Raw genomic sequence first — 24,159 nt, 5'->3', positions numbered from 1 at the left:
GGAAGGAACATGCGGCAGCTGTGGAACAGCCAGGCCTATGGAAAAGGACGTTAGCCAGAGGAAACTCACCTTTCTTGTGACTGCTGGATCGAGATAACTCCTCAACTTTTGGAGGTACGTGTGCGGTGGGTTTTTCACTTGAAATCGCTCCTGTCAAAAAAGAAGATGAGAAGAGTGGGATGAGCAAGAGGAAATAATATTGATATACACCTTTGGGAGTAATATAATAGATTAAAGCAGTGTTTAGGACTTGTGTCACCCCTTAACATTCCCACACTGCACACAGGAAGTCCTTTGTTTTATGTCAAGACAGACAGAGGAACCTGCAACCATGCACGAGTAAGAGAGACAACTGCAAAAAGAATGAGAAAATTAATGAAAACAGAACCCATGACAAGTTTCAGTAGTAAATTCTAGTGCTAAAAAACTAAAAACTGGCCGTTCAGCAGTTTGATGGGATACGCGCTCCTTGTCCCCGCCCACCCCTGCCCTTCCACAGAAACACTCCCTCAGTCAGGTCTGATACTATCGCTCGACAGAGCCAACAGGAAGAATAATAGCATCAACAAAGCATAAGTAATAATAAGAAACGACACCTTCACAAGTCCGAGCACATCTCCAGTACACAGTAAACTGTTGTTGACACTAAAGCCATCAGATTAAAACTGAATAGGCTTTGAGTAAATTACACCGGAGTCATCCTTCAACTGATGGGAAGCGACGGAATGAAAAAAAAAAAAAAAGCACTAAGTGCACGATTAACCAGCTTTACTGAAGATAAAAGCCTATGAGGTCAAATGTACGTTGTTTTTTAAGACATCAAAATCACTTTGGGGCCATTCAAGGATAATTTGTGTGTTGTGTTTTAAGAATGGCTCCTTGTGTGGACAATTGCACTGTAACTGCATGATCTCCTTGTTAGAAAATAGGGTTAATTTTTATTCTAATACCCATTTCCTTTCTGAAAAGTGATTTAAAATAGTACTCAAATAGTATAATATTCAAATAGTATTAATGAGATCAGGGAAGGTGATCCCTCACTGGTCAGAGTCTGATTAACACTGAGCATGAAGCCTGCAAAACATGATCTTCCTGGTTATCATTAGTGCCATGTGCTCTGAGGCCTAACCTGCCTCAGAGATAGTGTTACTACATGTCCAGGAACAGACTTAAGGTTAAATCCCTCACATTATTGTGCTCTAAATATAAACACAGCAGATTAGTGCTGGATTTGGATCAGCGTTTTGAGCGGGAACCCGTATTTGGAACAGGCTGAGCTCGATACCACAGGAGCATGAATGGACTTATTTAAAGAGCTACCCCACAACACTGTATCAGGACCTATGAGACAGAGGAGTGTGTGTCATTCAGTGATTCACATGACATGAATGAGAAGTACAGTGAAGACATTTGCTTGTGTCAGCTACCTTCGGCTGACCGACTTGAAGGTACGTTGGAGGAAAAGTCTACCTTGATCCCTCTCTCCTGTTCTGCACTGTCAGTATGAGCCGTTACTGTCAGGCACGAGGATGCAGAGTTCAGCGCTGCAAATCCAATCGGTTTAAGAACTCATTTGTTCCAGTCTCAATCACAAGCCCAAAGTAGAGTTGCCTGAAATAAGCAGTGATAATCACGGAGATTGAAATCCATGTCGACTTCTCTCTATTATCTATTTATTCTCCCTCTATTAGGCTGTGGATTTCAAGGATGTTGTTTTCTTTCCTCTTGTGTATGTACCTTGTATGTCTGATGTTATCCATCTATCTATCTACTCTTTCATTGCTTTTTTTTTTATAAATGCAAGAATCTGTCCATGTGTTTATTTGATTTCCTCCTCATGTTCACCATATGCTCATAAGCCAATATGGTAGGAAGTCACAAAAGCATTAGTCAGCACACATACTGTAAGCTGCAAATAGAATAGAATAGAATAGAATAGAAATGTGCGAGTGTTCTACCACCTCACCTTTAAGGGGTGCAGTTATTGTTCAAGTGATCATGTATTAAATAAAATGAATATTAAACCAAACAGAATATGTTGAATACAGTAACTTCTTGTCGGTCTCACTTATTTGAATTATCTCCAGTTCATATGGTTCACTAGTTACCATGGACTCTCTTCCTGCAACAGTGACAACTTTACATGCACCAGATTCACCCCCACACTGTTCACAAGCACCCAGCCAACACTGCACATGTATGATGACCATTAAATGATCCCTCACCAGCTTCACAGACGCATCACAACAATCCCCGATCACTACAGTGGTGGATTACATCTGTGCCAGCCATATGTACAACTATTTCAACAGTTCTTCATCACAATTACACGCACATGGTCTATTCCAAACAAGTATATGTAGATGTTTTATGCTCAAGTGTTTGGTGTATTTAAACCATGTTACCCTCCAGCCTTGTCAGCTGCCCACAATGTGTGTGAGGCATGTTTTTCCTCTTGAAAACTGGCAAAGTGATTAGTAATTTACTATATGTTCCTTACTACATCAGCAATACGATACACCAACACAATGGCCACAGAATTACATATGATCCCTCGCTAACTGTGTTGATTAAGTCTAGCTTTAAGTGCTAATTAGTTCCCTCTGTGTACAAATACTGGATCATATACTCCTGACTCTGCAGCTTCATCAGCAACACTGCAGTTGTCCCGGCCACGTTGCGAGTGTCTCACAAAAAACAGGAAAGACGACAGTGGTGTCAGGAAAGAGAGCTGGCTGCTACATGAACCCAGCTGACAGTCAACAAGCCGACAGACGGCTCAGTCCTGTTTGAGACCTTCATTTTTTTCACGGGGGTTATGATAAAAATCTGGCAGTGAGCTATGTGGTAAATGAGTTGCCGGGTGCTGAACATACTGTGTTGCACGCAAAGAAATGTGAAAATGGAAAAAGGCTGTAAATACATCAAGCAAGAGCACAAGTCTGTTTATAGGACCACAAATCAACTGGTTGCTCTTTGTGGCAGATTTTTTTTTTTTTTCTGGGAGAGTTGGTTTGCACTAAAATGTGAGAGGTGAGGTACGACTCTCCCTCTGAACCTGAGAGGAGACTCGAGGAAATAACGGCAAGAAAGTGGATGAAGAGTTGTTATGTGCGAGCACGTTTTGGGTGCATCCAAGTAAATGCTGGGGGGTGGAGTGGCTCAGTGGTTAAGACCGGTACCCTGTGTGCGAAAGACATTATGGTCGCAATGGCCGCAAGTTCGACTCCACCCCTGGCTGATTGTACTCAATTCCATTGTAAGTCGCTTCGGATAAAAGCGTCTGCTAAATGACATGTAATGTAATGTAATGTAATGCTTCACAAATGACTTGTGTCAAAAGTCTGCAGAGATTTGAAAGTCATAAGTTCATTCAATCCTTCTTTCCACATCCAGACGTTTTCCCATCGTTCACAAACCCTCATTATTGACCCCAAAATGTTTAATATTTCAACCTTTGCGTGACCTGGTTGAAAGGGGATGTACAGTAACTGTCGTCTCCGATTCTCTGCCTCCATCCATTACTGTTGCTATGGTTACATAAAGAGATTCCCTGTAGCTATGACACTGAAAACACTTAAGTCCCAGGGCTGACTGGGCTGTCATGGTATTGGCTTGTTTGGAAAACAAGCAAGGGATAGAGACATTGGACGACAGGGTAGCATTATTCTTAGATGCAAGAATAAAATGACACCCGTCTGTTTTCCTCTATTTTCTTTTATCCACATCACTGCATCCCTCACTCACATTCTGGTCACATGACATTGGTGTTGTACTGTACATCTATTTTTACAGCCTCTGCTTAATTCTTTTTCCAATATCTGATCCAGGTATTATGACCAATATCATAATATCCCATTAAAGCCCCTGTAAAGTGATAAACATATCACTTCTGACTTTGTCACCCCACAGGAAAATGTTAGTAACCACTTTGACAAATTTGAGTGATTAAAAAAGATGTGAAATGTTTAAAAATTAGTAAAGTAAAGTAAAGTAAAATTCAGCTTCAAAGGAACACTTAACCGATTTGCATTTAGCTTTGTATTACTAGGGGGCGTGGCCACTACAGCCGTGGCACACACTATTCTGGACTCAAGTGGGGACCAGAGTCTGTGAATGTCACAGTCCATCAGTGTTTGTATAGAATATTAATGTAAATGCTCGGGTTACATGTAGAGATGCGACATTTTCACCATTTTGGTGGTAGTTTTCCCACATAAACGACATAGCGCACATAAACAGAGGTAGTTTAGCAGCAGTCCTCCACCCTCTCTCTCCCACTTCCTCTTTATCAGCAACACCTGCAGCCTCACAGAAGGATTCTGCTCCTCGTTCTGTACTTCTCTATTTCATTTCCTCATCTTTAGGAATTTTAGATAGAGTGTCAGACCTTTTCTGTGTTTTTATATCCTAAAACAAAGGCAGTAGTGTAGGAGCAGGTGCAGTGACTTTGTTGTTTGAGTTGAGCCAACTATGGCTCCTGTGTGTCATGAAACGAGAGAAATGCTGTATTTGCTTTACAGGATCTATAAGTGTTCATCGTGCATTGTGATATAACTTCTCACCTACATTAGATGACCGTGGATAACACTGATTTCATAACACTACAGTGTTGGAATTATCTTCTCCTTTACAGTAAGTGAGTCACGCTGCTTGTCAGCAGTAATCACTGGGAAGTGTTTGCCACCAACAACTTCACTTTCAATAAAAGGAAAACCAACTATTTTCACTTGCGGTCTGACAGAGGAACATAGGAGTTCCCTCTGTCAGAATATCTGTCTGCTGGTCTGCAGCTCTGTGGGCTCCCTCTGGTACTGTTCCCTTCAGGGTCAGTGGCCATCAATACAGTTTTAGTGGGTGGTGGTCTTGATCTCATCTTCATTTTTTCCATCCTCTGCTCAGGGATGCAGAAAGGTTCTCTGGCACAGAGGCTGCAGACTGAGAGAAGCATTCAGACATGCACCCTCTGTTATTTCCTGCACGAACGCAAATAACTGGCTAAGTTTATTTGACTGGTTAACTGATGTGTGCTCCCTGCTGTGCCACTTAACCCACTTGACCAGGAAAGTCGGGGTAGCGTGTGATAAAGGCAGGGCAACGGAGCATGGGGGGCTTTGGTCACGACACACAGTGGGAGAGACTTCTTCCTCCAGGATTAAATAGTCAGTGGGTAGTTGAGACAAATCCGAGTATGTGTGCAACATCACTTTTGCATTTAATCACAGATAAAGAGACTGATGCCCACCTGATCACAAATGAGTTCCCACTTCTTCTCGTTGTCGTACTGCCGCAAAAGTCGGGCTTTGTCTGGAGGAAGATTCATCGAATTCTGAAAGAGAGGAAAAGACCATAGTTAATTGGATTCAGGTAATGAAATATTGGTGACACAAGTCCAGTATAAAAACGGAAGAAAGAAGAAGAAAAACAAGGCCTAAAAATCCCTCAGCTTCAAATGCTAGCTTCACAATCACCATTATAAAAAGGTAGATTACAGACACGATGCCACAATATTGTGTGATGGTATATATTCGGAAAAGGACGCACTAAATCAACAGATTTCTTCTTGCTGGCAGTGGAAATGTACAAATTAATTTCATGCAAAGCCAGCCATTCGTTTTCAATTTACAGTTTGTTGGCTATTATAAAACAAATATAAGAAATATCCACAACTGCCTGGTTGAAGTGTGGTTTATTTCCAGTTAACATAAGTGACAAGCAGAAGATGCAACATAATTAGCTATAAGTCATCAGAATAAGAGCCTGATCGGGACATACAGTATAGTTATAAAACTCTGACCCCATACACTCATCATGACTTCCTGTTTTGGTGCCATCGCGTGTCTGTTTTGTTACAGCTGTATTTTCATTCCAAAAAAGAATAATACTACAGAAGTAGAAGTAAAGCTTCTTCTTCTTTTTCTTTTCCTTCTTCTGCATACTCCACATGCCACATAACTGTATGCTTGATGCATTTTCACACAAACACCACAATCAGTTAACTTCATTTTGCATCCATGTAAACGATAGAATTGTAAATACCAATCGGAATAAATCATCTATTGTCTTCAATAATGTATTTTAAATGGAAAACACTAAAACACCCCAAAATATGAACAAAAAATGTACACCTCTGATGTCTGCTTTTTTCCACCAACTAAATATACTCAAATTACTGGCACAGAGGAACTTATTTTCAGCAGTGACGACTCAGTGGTTCCACTGCAGAGATGTGTCATGCTCAGAAGCAACTTGGAAACAGTTGCAAAGGAGAACCAAAAACAAACCGAAATGCCCTTACCCTTTAAAGTTTAATTCTATGCACATCAGTATTAAAAAAAACACCCTACCCTACCCGATATAGTTTCACATTTTTAAAAACACAGTTACCAGAAAAGCCACTGACTGGAGACCAAATATCCGGAATGTGAACCGCTGCAAAAGAAAGTGACTTTCTAAAGAAACTTGTGTGATTCAGAGCAAATCTTTTGCGGCCTATGTCCTAACACTCCATGTCTGAAACTAATCTCCGCTCATCCAAAAACTGTTACACAACTCCTTTCTTAATCCTGTTTCCCTTTATCAACATCTGGAACACCTCTGCAGTCGTCGAAATATGTGGTTCTTTCCAACACATGCGTGATTTGCCATGTCCTCATGTGAATTAGCAAAGCTTGAGACAATTAATCAGCACTTGATTGTTGTCCCATCTACAGTATGCTCAGGGCAGAACGTGCACATTTGCACACAAAATGTAGAAAAATAAAAATAAACGGGTAACTCAGCTGGAGATTGGTTAAACTGGCAAATTGAAATCACCGCCACAAATATCAAAAGTGTTTCCTCTGCATCCTCCGTCTGCGGTTTTGAGTCGTTAGAGATACAAAAATGGTTTTTGAGAGAATATTTTCCATTGATGGGGAAAAAATGGAGAGAAATGCGGCCACAGCGCGCAGCTCAGCTCGGAGTTTGAGCTCACTGCTTATTTTTTCTGGATTTTCCAGTAGAGCTCACGGGGGGGCAAGAGGATGATGGATGAGGAATATCCCTGGATGGATCCTATTCCCCTGAGCGACTAATACATACCAACATAGAGTCAGACACTGCTCTGGGTTGTAAATCCCAAAACTGGGAAAACTCAGCACAATTTTAAAGCACTTTAAAACTCCTACAATACAAGAACTAGAAGATATAAGACATGAGAAAAATACACTAAATATTACATAAGATATAAACAGCTATACAAGAAGGAAGAAACATTAGAATAAGTGAAAAATTGTAAGGACATACACCTCACCTATAAAGGGAGTAAGGAATAAAAACTTTCTTTAGAGTTTTATTTTATTTTTGTTGCATAGCAATGTTTTCATTTTTCATTTTATAAGATCACCGTCGATAGAGCTGCTCAGAAGAGACGAGCTGTAGAGATTCTACACACAAAATGGAAAAAGGACTAAAAAACTAAAGAAATGGGAACGAGAATAGATAGCTGCCTAGTTTAAAGACCTTTATCTTCATCATGAATGATTCATTAATTGTGTTCTGTCCCTAACATAATTAAGCCTGCTTTTCTAAATAGATATTGACGCGGCCCAATTGATTTACTTCAAAAGAACAAAAACAAATCAAATTGAGAAGAAACCTGCAAAGTGAACTGAAACCTCAATATAAAGAAAATAAACGACCGCCTGCATGTATATATCTATACTGTAGATGCAATGGAAATCAATCCCAAGCACAACGCTAGTGTTTCCTTTGGTATAAGCACAGGCTGAAGCTCTTCCAGTGCTGTGTACAAGAGCCACCAGGATGTTGCATCAGTATTCAGCAGACGCTGCAAACCAGGCCGCCACTGTGCTGACTGCAGGGAATTTGGAATCAGAAGGGCTCTATTGACTCAGTTTGGCTGCTCACCAGATGAGTAGAGTTAATTCCCTAAACACATTAACATACAATCCGATACCTGAGTAAACCATCGCGTCGAGTGAATGAAAACACCCAGCAGGTGTACAATCCTGCGAATGTCAAGCTTAACTTAAAGGAGGGGTAAATAATTCAATTATTGATAGGTAACTAATCAACATATCTACGTACAAATAGGTTTGTGTCGTGATATATAAGTGCGTGATATACTGTAGGTGCAGGGCTTCTGATTTCTGGCTGGCTGAGTCGCTGCGTGGTTCACTGAGCTGTGGGCTTCCTGCCTGGTGAGGCTCCAACTAAAGCAAAGAACCACTTCTAGCAGCCTTCATTTCATCCCAATGCTAATGAGCTGTGACAAGCACTCAGCTCTCTGGGGTCAGGTTACCCCCGTGTCTTCAACGGCACAATATGTGTGCGTGTGTGTGTGTACACATATGCATCTGTGTTATTAATGGTGAACAGTTGAGAAGGATGCAACAGATTATCACCAGCACCTGGCAGCAGACCACCCTCATGGATACAAACCCATCTACACGTGTGTTACAGTGCTCCATAGAGAGGAATGTTGCCGGGTGACCAACTCCATGCTGTATAATGCTTGAGTTGTAACGCTACAACGGCTTCATTCTCACTTCATGCCACACAGCGGCTGTCGCTCATCTGCGGTTAATTAAAATCCTGGAGATTAGGAATTTCAATTAAACATATATACATATTTAACCCTTTAACCCCTTTAACCATCCTCGCCGACAGGATTTAGCATATGTACTTCTCATACCGTAATCCTAGACCGTTCGTGATATGCAGAATATTCAAAAAAACTATGGACTGACGATCTGTCCAGGGTGTGACAACCGCCTTTTGCCCTATGTCAGCTGAAATTGGCACAGCACCCCGCACAAACCTCATGTGGAGGATAAAGCGGTAGAAAACAGATGTATGGATCCCAGAAAGCAGAGAAATAGAGCTTTGCACCCACACACTTCTACTACAGTAGCCCTCAGGACTTCCGCGGAACGACAGAACGCGCCACACGTTTGTGACGTCAGCTTATTCCTCAACGGTTGAATAACTGCCAGATATCGAAAGTAAAAGTTTTCTTGGAAAAAAAGGAGCTCAAAGGGGCAGAAGCACTCAGTCATTGAACAATCCTACAGCCATAAAATCAATATAAATCAATGCAGCCTCATTATCTTGATGGTCATAAGAGGATTTTATGGCTAATTAAATTCTACAACATGAGCCAATTAGATTTTGGTTTTTTTCGGCTACATGCTGATGTGTTTAAAACATGTTTGACTGTCCATGTTGTTCCTTAGAGTAAATAGAAACATTAATTCTGTAGCACTAACCGATGAATAATCATCTTTCTGGTCAAGGCTCCAAAAGGTTTTTATGACTTTATAGCAAGATAAACAATTACTTTTTTTTTTTTTTCTTCAAAAAATCACAGCTGAGGATTGTTGGCCCTCGACACATAAATAATGTCCCCTGCTGATAAATAACCTGCATCTCTGTCAGAAGGCACACACGTAAAAAAGCAGAGATGAAGCTGTTGGATGTTTGCAGTAAGCACTCATTCAAACTGTATTTCTTTGTAGAACTGCTACAAAACCCCAAAAACAAAAAATCTTATTACACTTGGGAGAGACAACGGGAAAAGTCCCTGTGATCTGGTCTCCACAAACCATGGTTCAGCCTTGATACTGTAAATGCCATATTGGATCAGGGCTTGAGTTGCTATGACAACCATAGCTCAGTTTTAACCACATTCGCTACTGTCAATTTATGTCAGTGTTTGTGTCGCGTCAGTTTCCAGTGCTCATAAATATGGACAGAAGCTATTAGTGTCCGTGTATCCTCTCATTAGGCAGCTTGAGTCATAAAACGAGTAAAAATAGACAGTTGGCCCGCAGCCCACCAGCAACCACCCACTACCTACCAGGAGGTCTGAGGAGACGCGGCCTTCACAGCACAGCTGGCCAGAAAAGCAAACACACACCTCCCACATGAAGGACCTGCTTCAGTTGCTATTGCTGGGAAAAGATGTGAACTATGCTGGCAAACTGAGGAGTGATGGCGATGAGTCTGAAGGAGGAACATTTTACGAGTCCTGGTGTGCAAACGGACCACTGTGCGTGGTGTTAGAAAAGTTTATTGTTCTCCGACTTGATCCAAGACGAGTCAATAAAAGAAAAATAACCAGGGTGACCCATTTAAGACCATATAAAACTCACGGGCATCATTTTAACTCGACTTTTGATGTTCTTCCACTACACTGCAGAGAGCGTATACAAACAAAAGCAAAGCAAGTACTTGAACATAATTGCAGATACTGAAATACACAGTAATGATTTCAGCCTTTTTTTGGTAATTATGATTGATACCCAGTCACTTGTTGTAATTATATTCAAAGCAATTAAAACATTTAGCGCAAAAGGAAGTGATCACACGGTCTGTAACCCTCTGAAAAATAACTCCAACACAATAACTCTGCATCACTTCAGCTGCTGCTGTGTTGTCTAACAAACACAAGTACACAGTAAACACAACCCCACTACACTACACCCTGCTGAACCCTGGTGAGAAAAAAGAACTTTCTTGAAAGTAGTCTGTGATGTTCCTCCAGCACCAATGACAAGAGGCAGAAAGTGACTCAGCCACACAGCTCTCCGTCAGATAAGAGCAGGGATTGATTTACCCTCGGGGACTTGTGCTGCAATAAGTTGAAGACGTGCCGACGCTCTCTCTCTCATTACTTCTGCCTTTTTCCTGATAATGCAGGGTTTCCTGAAGGAGCCAGCAGATGTAGACACTACTCGATCCAAATCATCAGAACCACTACTCTCATGTCCGTATAAGCGACGCAGCCTTTCTGGATTATTCATTCTTACATTAGTCTCATTATATTCATTACTAATCATCCACAGCCTTGCTGTCTTCGTTACACCAGCTTTACAGACGCATAACAGCATGCCACAACAAGATAAAGCCTCTGACTGCATTAGTTACTGACGACTACTCATAACAAATATTTCCAAATTGCTCAATACTCCGGAAATGACTGGATGCTGTGGTGTGTCCTCGTAATACAGTCGCTGTGGTGTTCCATGCTTAAATTGCACTTATGTTAAATAATGACAAAGTGTGCAAATACATGACAGACTGCACGGCGGCGTGTAAATGCCATTTATTGAGCAGCAAAGTGGAGGACTTAGGAGTTAAGAGCTATCCAAACTGTGCTGTCCACCGCTCATTAGCGCAGCATGGATTCGTAATCCTCGCCATTCTTTGAGGGGGGCACAGGTGTCCCCCATCTGTCCTCAGATTATCTTTGTAATCCCCGGGACCCCCTGCCCCTTTTCCGGCAGGACAGTAGTGTTTATATTTGCAGAGCTGTTCACTGGAATGCCTGTTGACCAAATGGTGAGTACAAATGCTTGAGCCTGGCCTCTCATTTCTTATCTCTCACAGGCACATTCCGATCAAATGCCTTTCCTTTACCTCAGAGGGGATGACTGTATCCCCGTATATGCAACACTTAGACAGTGTGTGCGGAAATCTGTGCATCCATAAAGCCATAAACCAAAATAAAAATGATTAATATATATATAAAATAAGCAGCTGCAAGTGATGACTGGGTTAGACTTCCTCTGCAAACAATGCAGATGTGCTGTCCGTCACATGTTTGTTCACTTAGTTGGTCACTCTATACATTCCTAATGGTTTTAACAGGTGTCATCACATCACTCCAGTCCTGGCGTCTTCTCTCCACTGGCTCCCTGTGCATCTTAGAATTGTTTTCAAGGTTTTTCCCATGACTTTTAACGCTCATATGGGCCTGACCCCAAGCTACATAACAGAAATGCTGACCCCCGCAGATTCAGATCCTCATGTGGGAATCTGTTGTCGAAGCACCGGTGAGAGAGGAGATCGTGCTTTTTTTGCTTCAGGGAACCTCAACTTCGGAACACCAAACCCGACCAGATAAGACTCACAGATTCAGTGAATTCTTTGAAATTGCTTCTTAAAACCCACTTTTACAAACTTGCCCGTATGTGATGTCATCCCTGTGTTTTATTACTTTTTACATTTATCGTTATTCCCTTGTATGCTTGCTATTGTCTGATGTCCTTGTTCTTTTGCTCTTATTTATTTTCAAAATTGTTTTGTCTTGTTTTGTCCCCGGGTGTCCTGTTTACGCTTTTATTTTGTCTGTAGCTCCACAAGCACATCTTGTGTTTTTAAAAGTGCTATATGAAAAATGATCATTATTATTATGAGTACAATATTACAATTGGAATGAAAGACCATGCTTCTCCGGACTGTGAGATGCATTTTGTTCGATAAACCTTAAGAAACAACGTTGAAAAATCCATATCACTTACATATCACTGTTGTGGTATGTGTGGTTGTGTATCTGGTGTAAAAGTCCAGTGCATAGTTTATGTTGTGGGTAAAATCACTTTGGCTTGAAACATCTTTCGTGCTGGATGTTATCCAAATTCCGGAAACATTATGGGGATTGTTCGGAGCAGCAGGAAGTTGTCCAAATAAAATAAGTGATGCATGAAGACAGTGGAGTTCTCGCCAGGCCAGATGTTGCAAGGTTGTGAAAGTGTCTGAACACAGAGGTGGAGTCAATGTTCCTGTTCCAGCTTCACAATACAAAAGAACATGAATCAGAGAGGCTGTTTATCCAAAACAAAAACAATGGCTCTTCGTAGTGGGAGTGGGTTACGGGTGAAATCATGTATTTACTTGAATTACACGTCTAAAAGGGAAACACTATCATCTAAAGTTTTTACACTAATACATCTTGATTTACTCGGAGACAGTGGGGATGAACAGGAAATCCCACATAAAGGAGGCAGACTAATTGATTACTGCTGCTCAACATAACCCTGCAGTGTCCACTGGTAGCTCCACAAATACAACCACACTCTCTTCTGTAAAATTCACTATAATAGTTTATAGTTTAGTCATTTCACATACTCCCGTGTTATGGGAACATCTTAATGGAGCAAAACCTTGTATAATTGCAATTATAAACAGATTTAATTAAGAGTTAATTTTACCACCTATTTTTAGATTATGTTTTGCTCAATAACAGGAGGGATGACAGTGGAGCATACACCAGAGCAGTGGTGTATGTCCTGCCACTTCTATACAACATCACAGAGTGGCGTGCTGGTGTCCAGTATGATTCTATTAGATGGTGGAATATTTATCTGCCATTACAGTTAGCTACTTATCCCCCATCTGCTTGTGTAGCACCTGGAATTACACTACTTACTTGAAAAAATAAAAACTCAGGACTTGGTCCCTCCCTAGAAAGTATTCAATATCGCTAATATTCAAAAAAAAAACTCTCAAAAAATGTGATTAAATTATTAAATTATTTGACAAGATACTTTGGCATTCCCTTTGCCAAAGTAAATAACAGCACATTCAGGTTTATTTATGTGGGGGGAAAAATGCTTTCCTTGCTTTCTTGTCAAACATAAAGCACATAAAAATCTGCATTCCCAGCAAACACTAAATGCTTTCTGTTTGTTTTTGCTGATATGTACAGTACAACTATATTTTCTATTTTCACTTACTCTGAGGCTTTCCCTTTGCTTTTTCTGTGTTACTCCTTTAATTTATCTGCTATCGTCTCTGACCGGACGGTGATTCCTGATAAAACCAAAACGTAAACTCTGTGGTAAAAACATCGTCCTTCTAACACAGTGCAATGCATCTCACGTTATCTATGCCACTTCTAATAAGATGATAGATGTCCTTTTTCTTCAAGCGTGCAACAAATAAATCTTCTTCTCGATCCTCCTGTGAACAGGAGCTTGATAAAACATGAAGAAACAAGATCACTGATGTTATATTAAAAATGTGTTAAAAAAAGAAAAGTAGATGACAGCACAATCCTGAGGGACTGACAGGGAGCAATTTCAAAACAAAACTGTGCAAAACATCAGGACACAAGAGGAAGATATAATCTGTCTTCATCTGTCCTGCATTGTAACTGTTTGTAAAGCATTTTTTAACCAAACTGCAACTGAATGAATTAGTTAAAACTCCCAGTGGAGTGGAGAAAAAAAAAAAAAAGTCTACAACAAAAGGGCACGTGGATCTTAAGTCTCTCTGAACAATGAGCTCAATTCAGGGAGGCATTTTGTCACGTCTGTGCTTTGGGTTTTATTTGGAATACATAACTACTTAATCTAAACCCCAAGCAAAAAGAGTGGGACTGTTTCCCTGAGCTTTGCCTTCATGTGGGAGGTCTGGGGCGAGAAGCACATCTTCTGTGTCCAATAAAGCCAGATGCAACAGAGTGCAGCATTGTCTATTGCAGTGGATGGGGCCTATATCAAACTCTGTCCAAGTGCATTTACATGCAACAGGACCTCCCTCTTCTGCTCTGCAGATGTTAATTCTGGCAAGTCGTTACCTAACGAAACCTGGCTTTTTGTCTGTGGTTGCATTTATCCCGAGACAAAACACTCGGGAAGAAAAGCTTAAAAGAAACAAGACTGTTTTTCCACAGCGCAAGTATAAAAGTGTAAGTTATAGTCTCTTATCACAACAAACATATTGAATTAGGTAGTACGGTAGTAGGCACAGGTCCAAAGATGATGTGCCAACCACTGCAAAGTGTGAGCTGACACACTGTGACTCCGGTCCATGAAGCTACAAAATGCAGTCAATACAGCAGTAGATGAATCTGATGATTCTGACAGGCAGTCTAAAATCAAACTGTATACTTCCTCAGAAAAGACCAAGGTTGCTAAAGGAGAATGAAAACACAATCAATGTCACAAGATACGGCCGACTCCAAAGCCACAACACCAGCAATTTGTCACAGTGACAAAGATATCTGAAGGCTTTTCCGTACTTGGTTGCTGATTGAAGTCAACACCATGAATGTCAACTAACTTTTAACAGTTCACAACAAAACATGCACTCTTGTGTGGCCAAGCCCTCTCACTTAATAGCGCAGCTGCCACTTTGGAGCATGGACAGATCCTCACCATAATGTACTTCTGCTCACAGCTCTGGCTCTCCTGTTCTTTTGTGTGGCCCCTCAGACCAGTGCTGTTGGACAACACTGGCAACCGACTGTGTCCACTGAAAGGACCAGGCAGGCCTTTTCAAAGCTACATCCATCATGCACCTGCTCCCTTTGCAGGACGACCTACAGCAAAGAGATTCAAGGCCAAGTTTAACTCACCAAATCCCTTTTCTTAAAAAATAGTTGATGGCCAACATAGCATAAGAACCACATTTTTTAACTTGCATGTTCTCAAAATGAGACTTAAGGATGCTTAATCCCACGCAAGGGTCGGGTACTTTTACGAGGTCTGACCACAAATGCTGAAAAAAACCCGTGTGAAAAGCTGTATTCTAAGTAAACTCTGCCACCCATGCAGCAGTGGACACAAATGTGCGGATGTCAAAACTGAACTGAGAACTAGAATTATGATTGAAGCCCCAGGGTGTTTCGACTCAGCTGTGCCTGCACACAGTCAAGAGATTGGCTCCTTCATAATCAGTTGACCCTCTGCCAGCTCCACAAGGTGCCTCCAGGCCCCGCTTTGGGGTTTTGAGCAGCATATTATGCTGAAACACTGAGGCCTGCAGAAAAGGCCAGGACACTGGCCACCGGATCTCATCACTCCCTGCGCATTTTCCTGCTCCGCTCTGTTACAGCTAATTGGTTGGTGAGCTTTCTGAGGCTCCAGCACAGCAGAGACACAGCAGAAATTTGAGTATGTGTGGTGGTCACTCACTGCCTGCCAGGTTCTGGGTTCAATGCCAGGCTCCAACTTGGGCTCTCCCCCAAGATAAAGAGCAGTTCTGTTCCCGGGGGCCGGCTGCACGGGATCCAGCCACTGTTCGCCCTATGCTCCACGGACAATATGCATTGTTCTCCTTTTTAATGAAGATGAGTGAATGTGGAACAATCTAGGAGAGGGCAAGCTTAACGACTTCCTGGGTCCCCTGCCTGAGTCACTGTCTTCACATTTGTAAATGACAGTGTGTCTACTGTCTTTGAGAATAAATCAAATGTATTTGTGTACAAGTATTTCGCTAAATCTGATAAACTCATCCTTTTTTTTTTTTACAGTGCATGATTTAAAAGCTCAATAAATACAAAACAGATTGAACCATACCTTGATAGGATCAACTGGGCTGAGGTATGAACAATTAATAAAAATGAAATAAAATCAATCACCTACTAAACTGATACTACATTAATCAGACAAGTGCCTTTTTCCTCAACAAATACATTTTGTGATATCAGCTTGTTCAATAAATAACGGATATTATTTGTCTGTATGGGTGTAGAAAATAGAATTACAGCTATCTGTAGACGGATGACAGATGAGAGAAGTGAAGGAAACAGGCAGTAAAACTGCGGTCCATAAAATCAAAAACAATCATCTACATTAATCTATTTATCTAGGTTATAATAATTTTCATCATGGTTGATCAATGTTTATGCTTTTTAAGTCTTGGCCTCATTTTAAAAACAAAAAAGTTTGTGCACCGGAATGGTTTCAGTTTGAACTACTGCAAAAAAAAAAAGCATGGCAACAACGGACCTGTCAGTGTGACAAATTAGACCATAGCTGAGCATGAAGGCTACTCATGTGATTAATCTTGGGAGTAGGTTTCAGATGCAGTGCCTCGCAGCACAAATATCAGCAGCTTGTGGCACTTCAGTAGCCTCTCAACAAAGCAGCTTAGGTGTAATCTCGGCAGACTATTCAGAGGAGCAGCTCCAACAACAGCTAAGCCCGATAACCCCCATATGGCACTGTAGACATCTCTCATCCTTGCCATGATCTTCATCAAATGCTACAGTCCTGAGAGTGAAGTTGATGGTGTTCTGGACATGGCTGCCGTTTTAATTTGATGGCAGCTCTGCGGGTTAGCCGAGGCAGAGGAGAAGGCAAGAGGCCTGAGATGCATTCCTGTTACACGGAGTCATTTTCCGGTGGTTCAGTGTGCAGCCTATTGACTGGCTCACGTTGTACATGTGACTCCCAGAGATTGATCACAGTCACTTCACATGCTTCCAGTACAGTCTGCTCTTTTGGACCATGAGACAAAAAAAAAAAACCTGCCACAATGAACGCTTCGCTAATACCATCTAATGTTTGGCTTAATGACAACGTTGAACTGATTAGGGCAATAAGTGCAGAGTAAATTGATCTACCAGGATGTTGATATGAAAAGCCCTAAAGTAGACTGCTGCGTGCGAGTGTGTGAGGACTGTCCAGATACAAGCTCATGTGCAATCCGTCTCCTTTGCTTTGGACTTACAGTATTTCACCAAAACTATGGCAACCAAAAGAGAGCTGCAAGAATGTTTCCAAGAGTAACGACTGAGCATTTATTCCCAGGATACGGTGTGTGAGAATGTTATCTAAAACCAGTAACATTCATAACAAAAAAGATCCAAAGTGAAGAAAAGAAAACCTTTGTAGCAAACAGTGAATTACCTAGTGGAAAAAAGAGTGAATGAATTCCTATTTATGACTGTAGGGAATCTACCTTCTTCACCGATTTGCATTTAGCTTTGTATTACTAGAATAGGGGTAGTGTTTTTGAAAAATTGTGCTTCCCAGCCTCAGTTTCCCCTGAATGAGAAATATCTTCATTCTTTTTTTTGTCACAAGCTCGCCAGTGACACTTGGTCCTGTTAGCGTAACTGTTAGCAAAGATGGTGGACACTGTTTACATTCTGGGAATGAGGTCCTATCCCCCTACGAGTCGGTCTAAAAAGGGCGGGATTAGCGTTGTAGTTTCAAGGCTCGGACCAAGTGTCACTGGTGGGCACGTAACAAAAAAATTTTTTAACTACCCCTATTCTAGTAATACAAAGCTAAATGCAGAGCTGAAACTATTTTTGATAATCGATTCATCAGTTTGAAGCTTTTTTCATAATTAAAACAAGATTTCCTATTGTTTAAGCTTCTTAAATGTGAATATTTTCTTAATTTCTTTGCTCTAGATAACAAAGAAATCATTCAAATTGAATTAGTTGGTGTGTGGACAAAACAAGACATTTGAGAACATCATCATTTCCAACACCGATCGACATTTTTTAAGGTTTTCTGATATTTAGATTAATCAAGAAAATAATCGACAGATTAATCGATTGTGAAAATAATCATTAGTTGCAGCTCTAGCTAAATGCAAATCAGTGAAGTATTCCTTTAAATAATTAATATTCAAGTTTAATCTCCACCTCACTTCACAGCCAAGAACATGTGAATTAGTCACCCTTATCGTGGCACATGCCTCACATTATTATTATTAGCCTAAAGTCTATTTCCAAGATCAGCCACTGCCTCCAGGGATTCATGAGACAGAAACTTCAATGGGAGCTTTTCTTTTTCCGTGGTAGTGAACTCTAATGACTTTTCCAGAAAGATGTACCGTATATCAATACAACAACACTTGAAAGACAATAATAAAAAGTAATTCACTGCTGCTATGACACCAGGGACAACCTTATTCAAGTAACTTTAACTTTCCACCACTTTGAAAGGGTAGAAGCCAATTTATTTTAATTGTTTGCATATGTGGACCATTAATACTGTATTTGTTATATACAGTACATCTACTGTGCATAATGTCAACATGGATACATCTTAATTTAAGGGTAACAAAAGGAAAAATCTTCTTCATACTGTGAACGCTTCACATGTGGGAAAACTAAAGAAAGGCATGGATGATCTCAACAAATGTGACATCTGTGAGCGGAAATAACAACTATTTAAGGCTGGGTGTCGAACATCAGTACAGTTTGAGTATGTGTTCCAACAAGAGCACATCAGAAACTCCCACGTAACCAGGTTGGTTCTAAAAGTTTTGTGAGGCTCTTACATGTCTGATGTGATCAGAAAATAGTTCCTGTTTGCTATTATTCTATTTCAGGCTGTTTAGTGCTCCATATATATTCATGTCCACCCTGTAGGAATTAGTCACACAAGTGGTCTACTCAGATGACCAGACTCACGAGTCAATGTTTGAAAGAGGAAACTATCAACAGCACACAGGAATGGTTTCAAACTCAACAACTCAATGTCTTTAAGAAGAAATGCAATGGTTTTGAGGGATGAGCGAGTGCTTCAGTGTGGTCACACTCAGCACAAGCCTTTAATCTACACGGTCCCCAACTGTGATCAAGGGCTTTCTTGTTGATCGAGCCTTAATCAAAGCATTGCAGGCGAAAATGTACCAAGGACAAAGCTCATCGTGAGTAGACAATATGGGAAATTACGAATAACGAGAAGGTGAAAGGTCATCAGTTGTCTGCCATGATCTCAGTAACACTAACCACTGATTTGCTAAGACACAAAAGGTATGATCCTTATCATCTGCCATTAAAGCTGAAGTGAGGTCGTCAGTGTCAGACAGTGCCACTTGCTGTGGCAATCAATGAAGCCAATTGCCATCAAACATGGCCGAGACACATTAGGGTTTAAATGGTAGTAAATAACACTAAACGCTGTGATTATAGCACTAAATTCTTTTAATGCTGGAGGGCCTGCGTACCGCCAACAACTGAGGCATCATGCTGGCAGCTGGGAGGAGGAAGGGAGGGAGCGGGGGAGTTCCTGACATGCTACGGAGATCAGCTTTTCTGACAGTCAGACAGGTAGACAGGGTTTTTTTTCTAGAGCGCACAATGAGGATTAGTTTTGTAAACCCATACTAATGGATCCTTATCATTTTCTGCTATGTGATACATTGGTTTTTTTTTCCAACAGAGTGTTTCTGAAGAGGGATGGGTTCCTCTTTGATGCTTAACTGTAGGAAGTAGGTGATTCTAACAGCAGACATGATTAAGAGGAACAAGAGCCAAATCCCTCAGTGGCGTGACATCAACCCTCCTAACAAAGTCTGCTGCCTTCAGCACAGAGACTCATCAGTGTGTGACATGCAGCAATCACACCCCAGCACAACACTGATTTGACTTCCCCCCCAATCCACTTATTGTAATGGGCTTACGGGCTAAAATATCTGTGACCCTCACATTTAAAAGAAAAAAAAATGTGGCTGGGTGTCTTCAAGGCGAATTTACAATCCTGCAATTCTCGTTTGCTCAAGTCAAATTCCTTCTCCTGAGCAGCTAATGTTTATGAGAGCAGGAGGCTGAGCGACAATCACGTTTGACCCACATTTTGCCTGTTCTCAGATTTCAACCCAACTTCACTGTTCTTTCACTGAGCAGCCGTTTATCCGCTGACTGAGAAGCTCAGACCTGAAAAATCTCCTGATCAACAGATATCATTTGTTACTCAGAACTTTGACCTATATACTGATGTTTTACAGCATGAAATGGCACGGGGAAGAGCTCGCCACTATCAAGAATGAATTAAATATTAACTTATTACTAAAATGATTGCATGATTCCTTTATAGTGTAACTTTATCTTGATTTTCAGCTCATTAGATGTGAATATTTACTGGTTTTCCTTGCTTCTTTTTAACCAAAAAGGTTAAGGAAACACATAAAGTTTTTACTATTTTCTAACGTTTAATGCACCAAACAACTGAACTGATTCTCCTTACTAACCTGCTGACTACCCACAGTCACGACAGCATCCTGTTGTCGGAAGTTTCTGTAAACATGTGACCAGTCCTTCAGAAAAGCATTCATCTAAACGTGTCCATTCAGCACACGTCTTTTTTAATGGACCTGTTAGCACTTAAAAGTCCAGATTACCTTCTTAACAATAAAAACAGCCATGAGCCGCACTGTTGTTGTTGTTGTTGTTCCCTCCCACCCAGGTAACATTATTGCTGCCAGATGTTGTTGACACTTTATGATGTGACAGATGTTTCAGAGGACCTGGCACGCTGGGCACTAGTGAGGCAGCGCCTGTGCTCATAAAACTGGAAAAAGGGGGCTTCCAATAAAAGCAATAATTCACCAGATTATGAGTGCAGGTGGACCTAACACTTGGAAACGCACAGAAGCATTTAAGGTGTAAAGAAACAGTAGAAAGGTGATCAGAAACTGTGCGAGTCAAAAATAAAAAAAAGAGAATTTTTAGAGCAGACACACTACAACAACAAAACTAGATATAATGGCAGAGGGAAACATTTAGATCTTGTGACTCTCGAACACAAAGCAACTTTTTTTTTGTTGAACACCCCTTTTTTTTTCCTGAAAAACAAAGAAAGGACCAGGCGTGCTGCTGGACACACACACACACACACACACACACAGCTGTCTCGTCCCAGGACAGTGAAGCATGGAGGGAACAAAGAGAAGAGACACACGGTTTTACTCTTTCTTACCAAAACGATGGCAAATCTCTCCTCCAGCTCCCCTGGCTCTGGCATGGGCAGTTTCAGAGGCATGTTGTGTCCTCTGAAATCAGTGTGCTGCTCCATGCTCCCTGCGTTCCCCATGTTTCCTGCTCGTCCAACAAGTACAAGAACTTTTTACTTCTTCTCCTTCTTCTCCTCCTCGCCTCCTCCTCCTCCACCACCGCGTCCACTTAAGGAAAATTCCCGCACGGCGAAAGAAAAATGAAAGTATCCGCTCAGGTTTTAGGTTCGGGCTGAGTCGCCCTCCTTGTTGCAGGCGTTCTCCTGGTCACTTCTTCAACGTGAAGCACATGTGAGGGAGGCAGCAGCAGCATAATAATGCGACGAGTGTGAGGAGCAGCAGCGGTGGCAGCAGGAGCAGCAGCAGCAGCAGGAGCAGAGCCTCCGGTGAGGCATTATCGCGGCACAAACACTCTCGGGACGAGCTGGAAACTTGTCTGAGTCCACACGGGGCTTGTTTGACGCTGTTATCCGTATCTTGCACAATTTCGTCTCCACTCCCAGTGTGTAGTAATGACGACGGACATGATTCACGCTTTAACGCAATCTCCAACCGGAGAGTTGAGCGGAGGTGGCGTTCGTTATCCCTCCACCGCTGACCAGCTAGTTAAGGAGGAGGGGGTCCTCTCATCTGACACCACACACACACATCCCGCCCCACAATGAGCTCTTTCAGGGACAAGCCTCCCACTTCTTCTGCCTCTTCTTCTTCTTCTTCTTCTTCTTTTTCTTAGGGCGTAGCAACCAAAGCCGTAGCTAGGGGAGACGATATTTAGTCTGAGTTGCATTGTGGTACTTTGAGTCCATTGTGACACACCACACAAACTTGAGTCTGCGTCCCTCAGGGGCCCCCGGCCTTGAGTAGGAGGCCCCTCAGCAGTCCTGCTACTGGGGGGCATTTTAAAACAATTTTGAGGTTCAACTCACTTCAGAAAGGCGGGAATAACTTCTGACTAGTGCTTCAAAGTCAATAAAACTCATTCAATAAAACATTTTATTAAGGATAAATATACATTAAAGGTGTGTTGTGTAACATTAAGGGGGTTTTGTTGGCAGAAACATCCCAAATGTTACACAATTGTGAGGGGATGACTCACTTCGGAAAGGCTGAATAAGTTTTGACTCGTGTTTCAAAGTTTAAAATACACATGAAATACAACATTTAATTGAAATAAAGCATACATTTAAGGTATACTGTGTTACATTTAGGAGGTTTTGTTGGCAGAAATTGACAATTAACATAAGGAGCTCACTTTATAGAGGCTGCCATCTTGAGCCAATGTGTTTCTACAGCAGCACATATTGACTTGTATTTTGCATTTTCCTTTCCTCGATCAACAAATTCGAAATTCTATTGGATTTTTATTTTATTTCATATTAAATGTTCTTGAGGTCTGTCTTTCCAGTCTTCTATGGTGGTCAGGGGGCATTTTACATTATCCTGGGTTGCCAAATTGTTCCCCTTCCTGAAGCTGGAACAACCTGCAGCTTTGTGTCCAGCCATCCTCATTAAAATATATAATGATATTAACATTTCAAAAGCAATCCCTTTACACATTTCACATTCTTTATTTTATATATGTGATATTGTAAATGGGATGTTTTTGTTTGTCATCTGCTGAACTTATTTCTGTACATGTGACAAAGATCCCTCTGTGGCTGGTCCTGAGGTTTCTCCCATTTACACCCTTACAAGGGTTTTTTGTGGGGTTTTTCTCACTTGGTGTGAGGGTCTAAGGATAGAGGGTGTGATGTTGGGCTATATTAATAAAGTTGACCAGACTACTGCACAAAGAAATGGGTGTTAACATCCGATTCAGCTTCCCTGATGTCTTACACGTTGGAACTTTAAAGAGATAGTTTTTTTGTGCAGTGTTACATACTGTACAGAGGACGGTGATCAGTGTGCTCCCTGTTTTGAGAGGGCGATAGTAGAGGACAGTAGAGCACGATTTACACATTGTTTTGATGTAAATGAGCAAGAACGGCAGAAACCTGTTGCATGTTGTAGAAACCCCCCACTGAGGAATGTCATTGAGATTACAAACAGAGTTTCACTCACAGTCCGTAAGAGTGGTGGCAGGTGTTGGTGATAACACTAACGAGGGGGGGGTCTGTTGAGTGGGACAACGTGTACTTCTACCAGGTCCCTGACACTTGATATGTGACACGAGCTAACCCTAACCTGTGTCACAGGTTATAACATTATTATATTAATAATAACATTATTTATGTCTTCCAACTAGTAAACTATGGCAGTGACAGCATGTGTAGTGCCACACTGCGGCCACCACCCTGGAGCTGGTACACTTGTGTGTCCTGGAGCCATAAAAAATTAGTAGGACACAAATATGTTTGAGGAGTAAATGTACATTAACTAAATACTCTTCTGTATTAGAGCAGCACTATGAACAGTAATTGTATCCTGATACCAGGTCGGTTTGAATACTAAATTATATACATTTACACATTGCCTTTGGGACAATGACAGGAAATAGAAATGGGTGTGTTTTTTGTTTGGTTGTTTTAACATTAAGAAGTGTTAATTGTTATTATACTGTACTTTTACACTTTTCTCAGGCCTGCCCTTATTGCTACATACCACCACAGTCACTGGTTTAAACTTTCAGATCTTTGCTCTAGGCTGTATAGTATTCTGAAGGATCCTTTAAATGAGAATTTCCAAAAAGAAGACCTCCAAATATCTGAAAACGCTGCGGTACCTTCACTATATTTGGTTTGTGTAATTAGCAAAACAAACTTGAAATTTATGACTGCACTTGCTTTTAAAATAATAAAAACAGTCAGGCATGTTTATCCCGCCTCAAAATGTTGGAACATGCATTAGTGTGAAATCTGATCTGCTGACAGGGTGGAGACCACATTA

At 41.2% G+C, this 24,159-nt stretch overlaps 1 protein-coding gene across 7 annotated transcripts in view; it reads right to left on the bottom strand.

Annotated features, from left to right (window-relative positions):
• The window catches only part of fmnl2a (formin-like 2a), a 55,106-nt gene extending 33,000 nt beyond the window's left edge, over positions 1–22,106 (bottom strand). For 2 of the 7 annotated variants that reach the window (XM_058616724.1, XM_058616706.1), the window contains exons 1-3: positions 21,240–22,104; positions 5,246–5,329; positions 70–150 (exon numbers count right to left, since the gene is read on the bottom strand). In XM_058616724.1, coding sequence (XP_058472707.1) covers positions 70–150; positions 5,246–5,329; positions 21,240–21,353 — 279 coding nt within the window. In that variant the 5' untranslated portion in view covers positions 21,354–22,104. Of the gene's footprint in view, positions 1–69; positions 151–5,245; positions 5,330–21,239 lie in introns of all 7 variants that reach the window. The other 5 variants (XM_058616759.1, XM_058616742.1, XM_058616714.1 and 2 more) reach the window with 4 other exon arrangements.
• Between the last annotated feature and the right edge of the window lie 2,053 nt (positions 22,107–24,159).

This window comes from Solea solea, chromosome 2 (assembly GCF_958295425.1).
Source record: "Solea solea chromosome 2, fSolSol10.1, whole genome shotgun sequence".
NCBI lineage: Eukaryota > Metazoa > Chordata > Actinopteri > Pleuronectiformes > Soleidae > Solea > Solea solea.
Note: the sequence above shows the minus strand (reverse complement) of the source record. Positions and strands in the feature narration are given on the sequence as shown.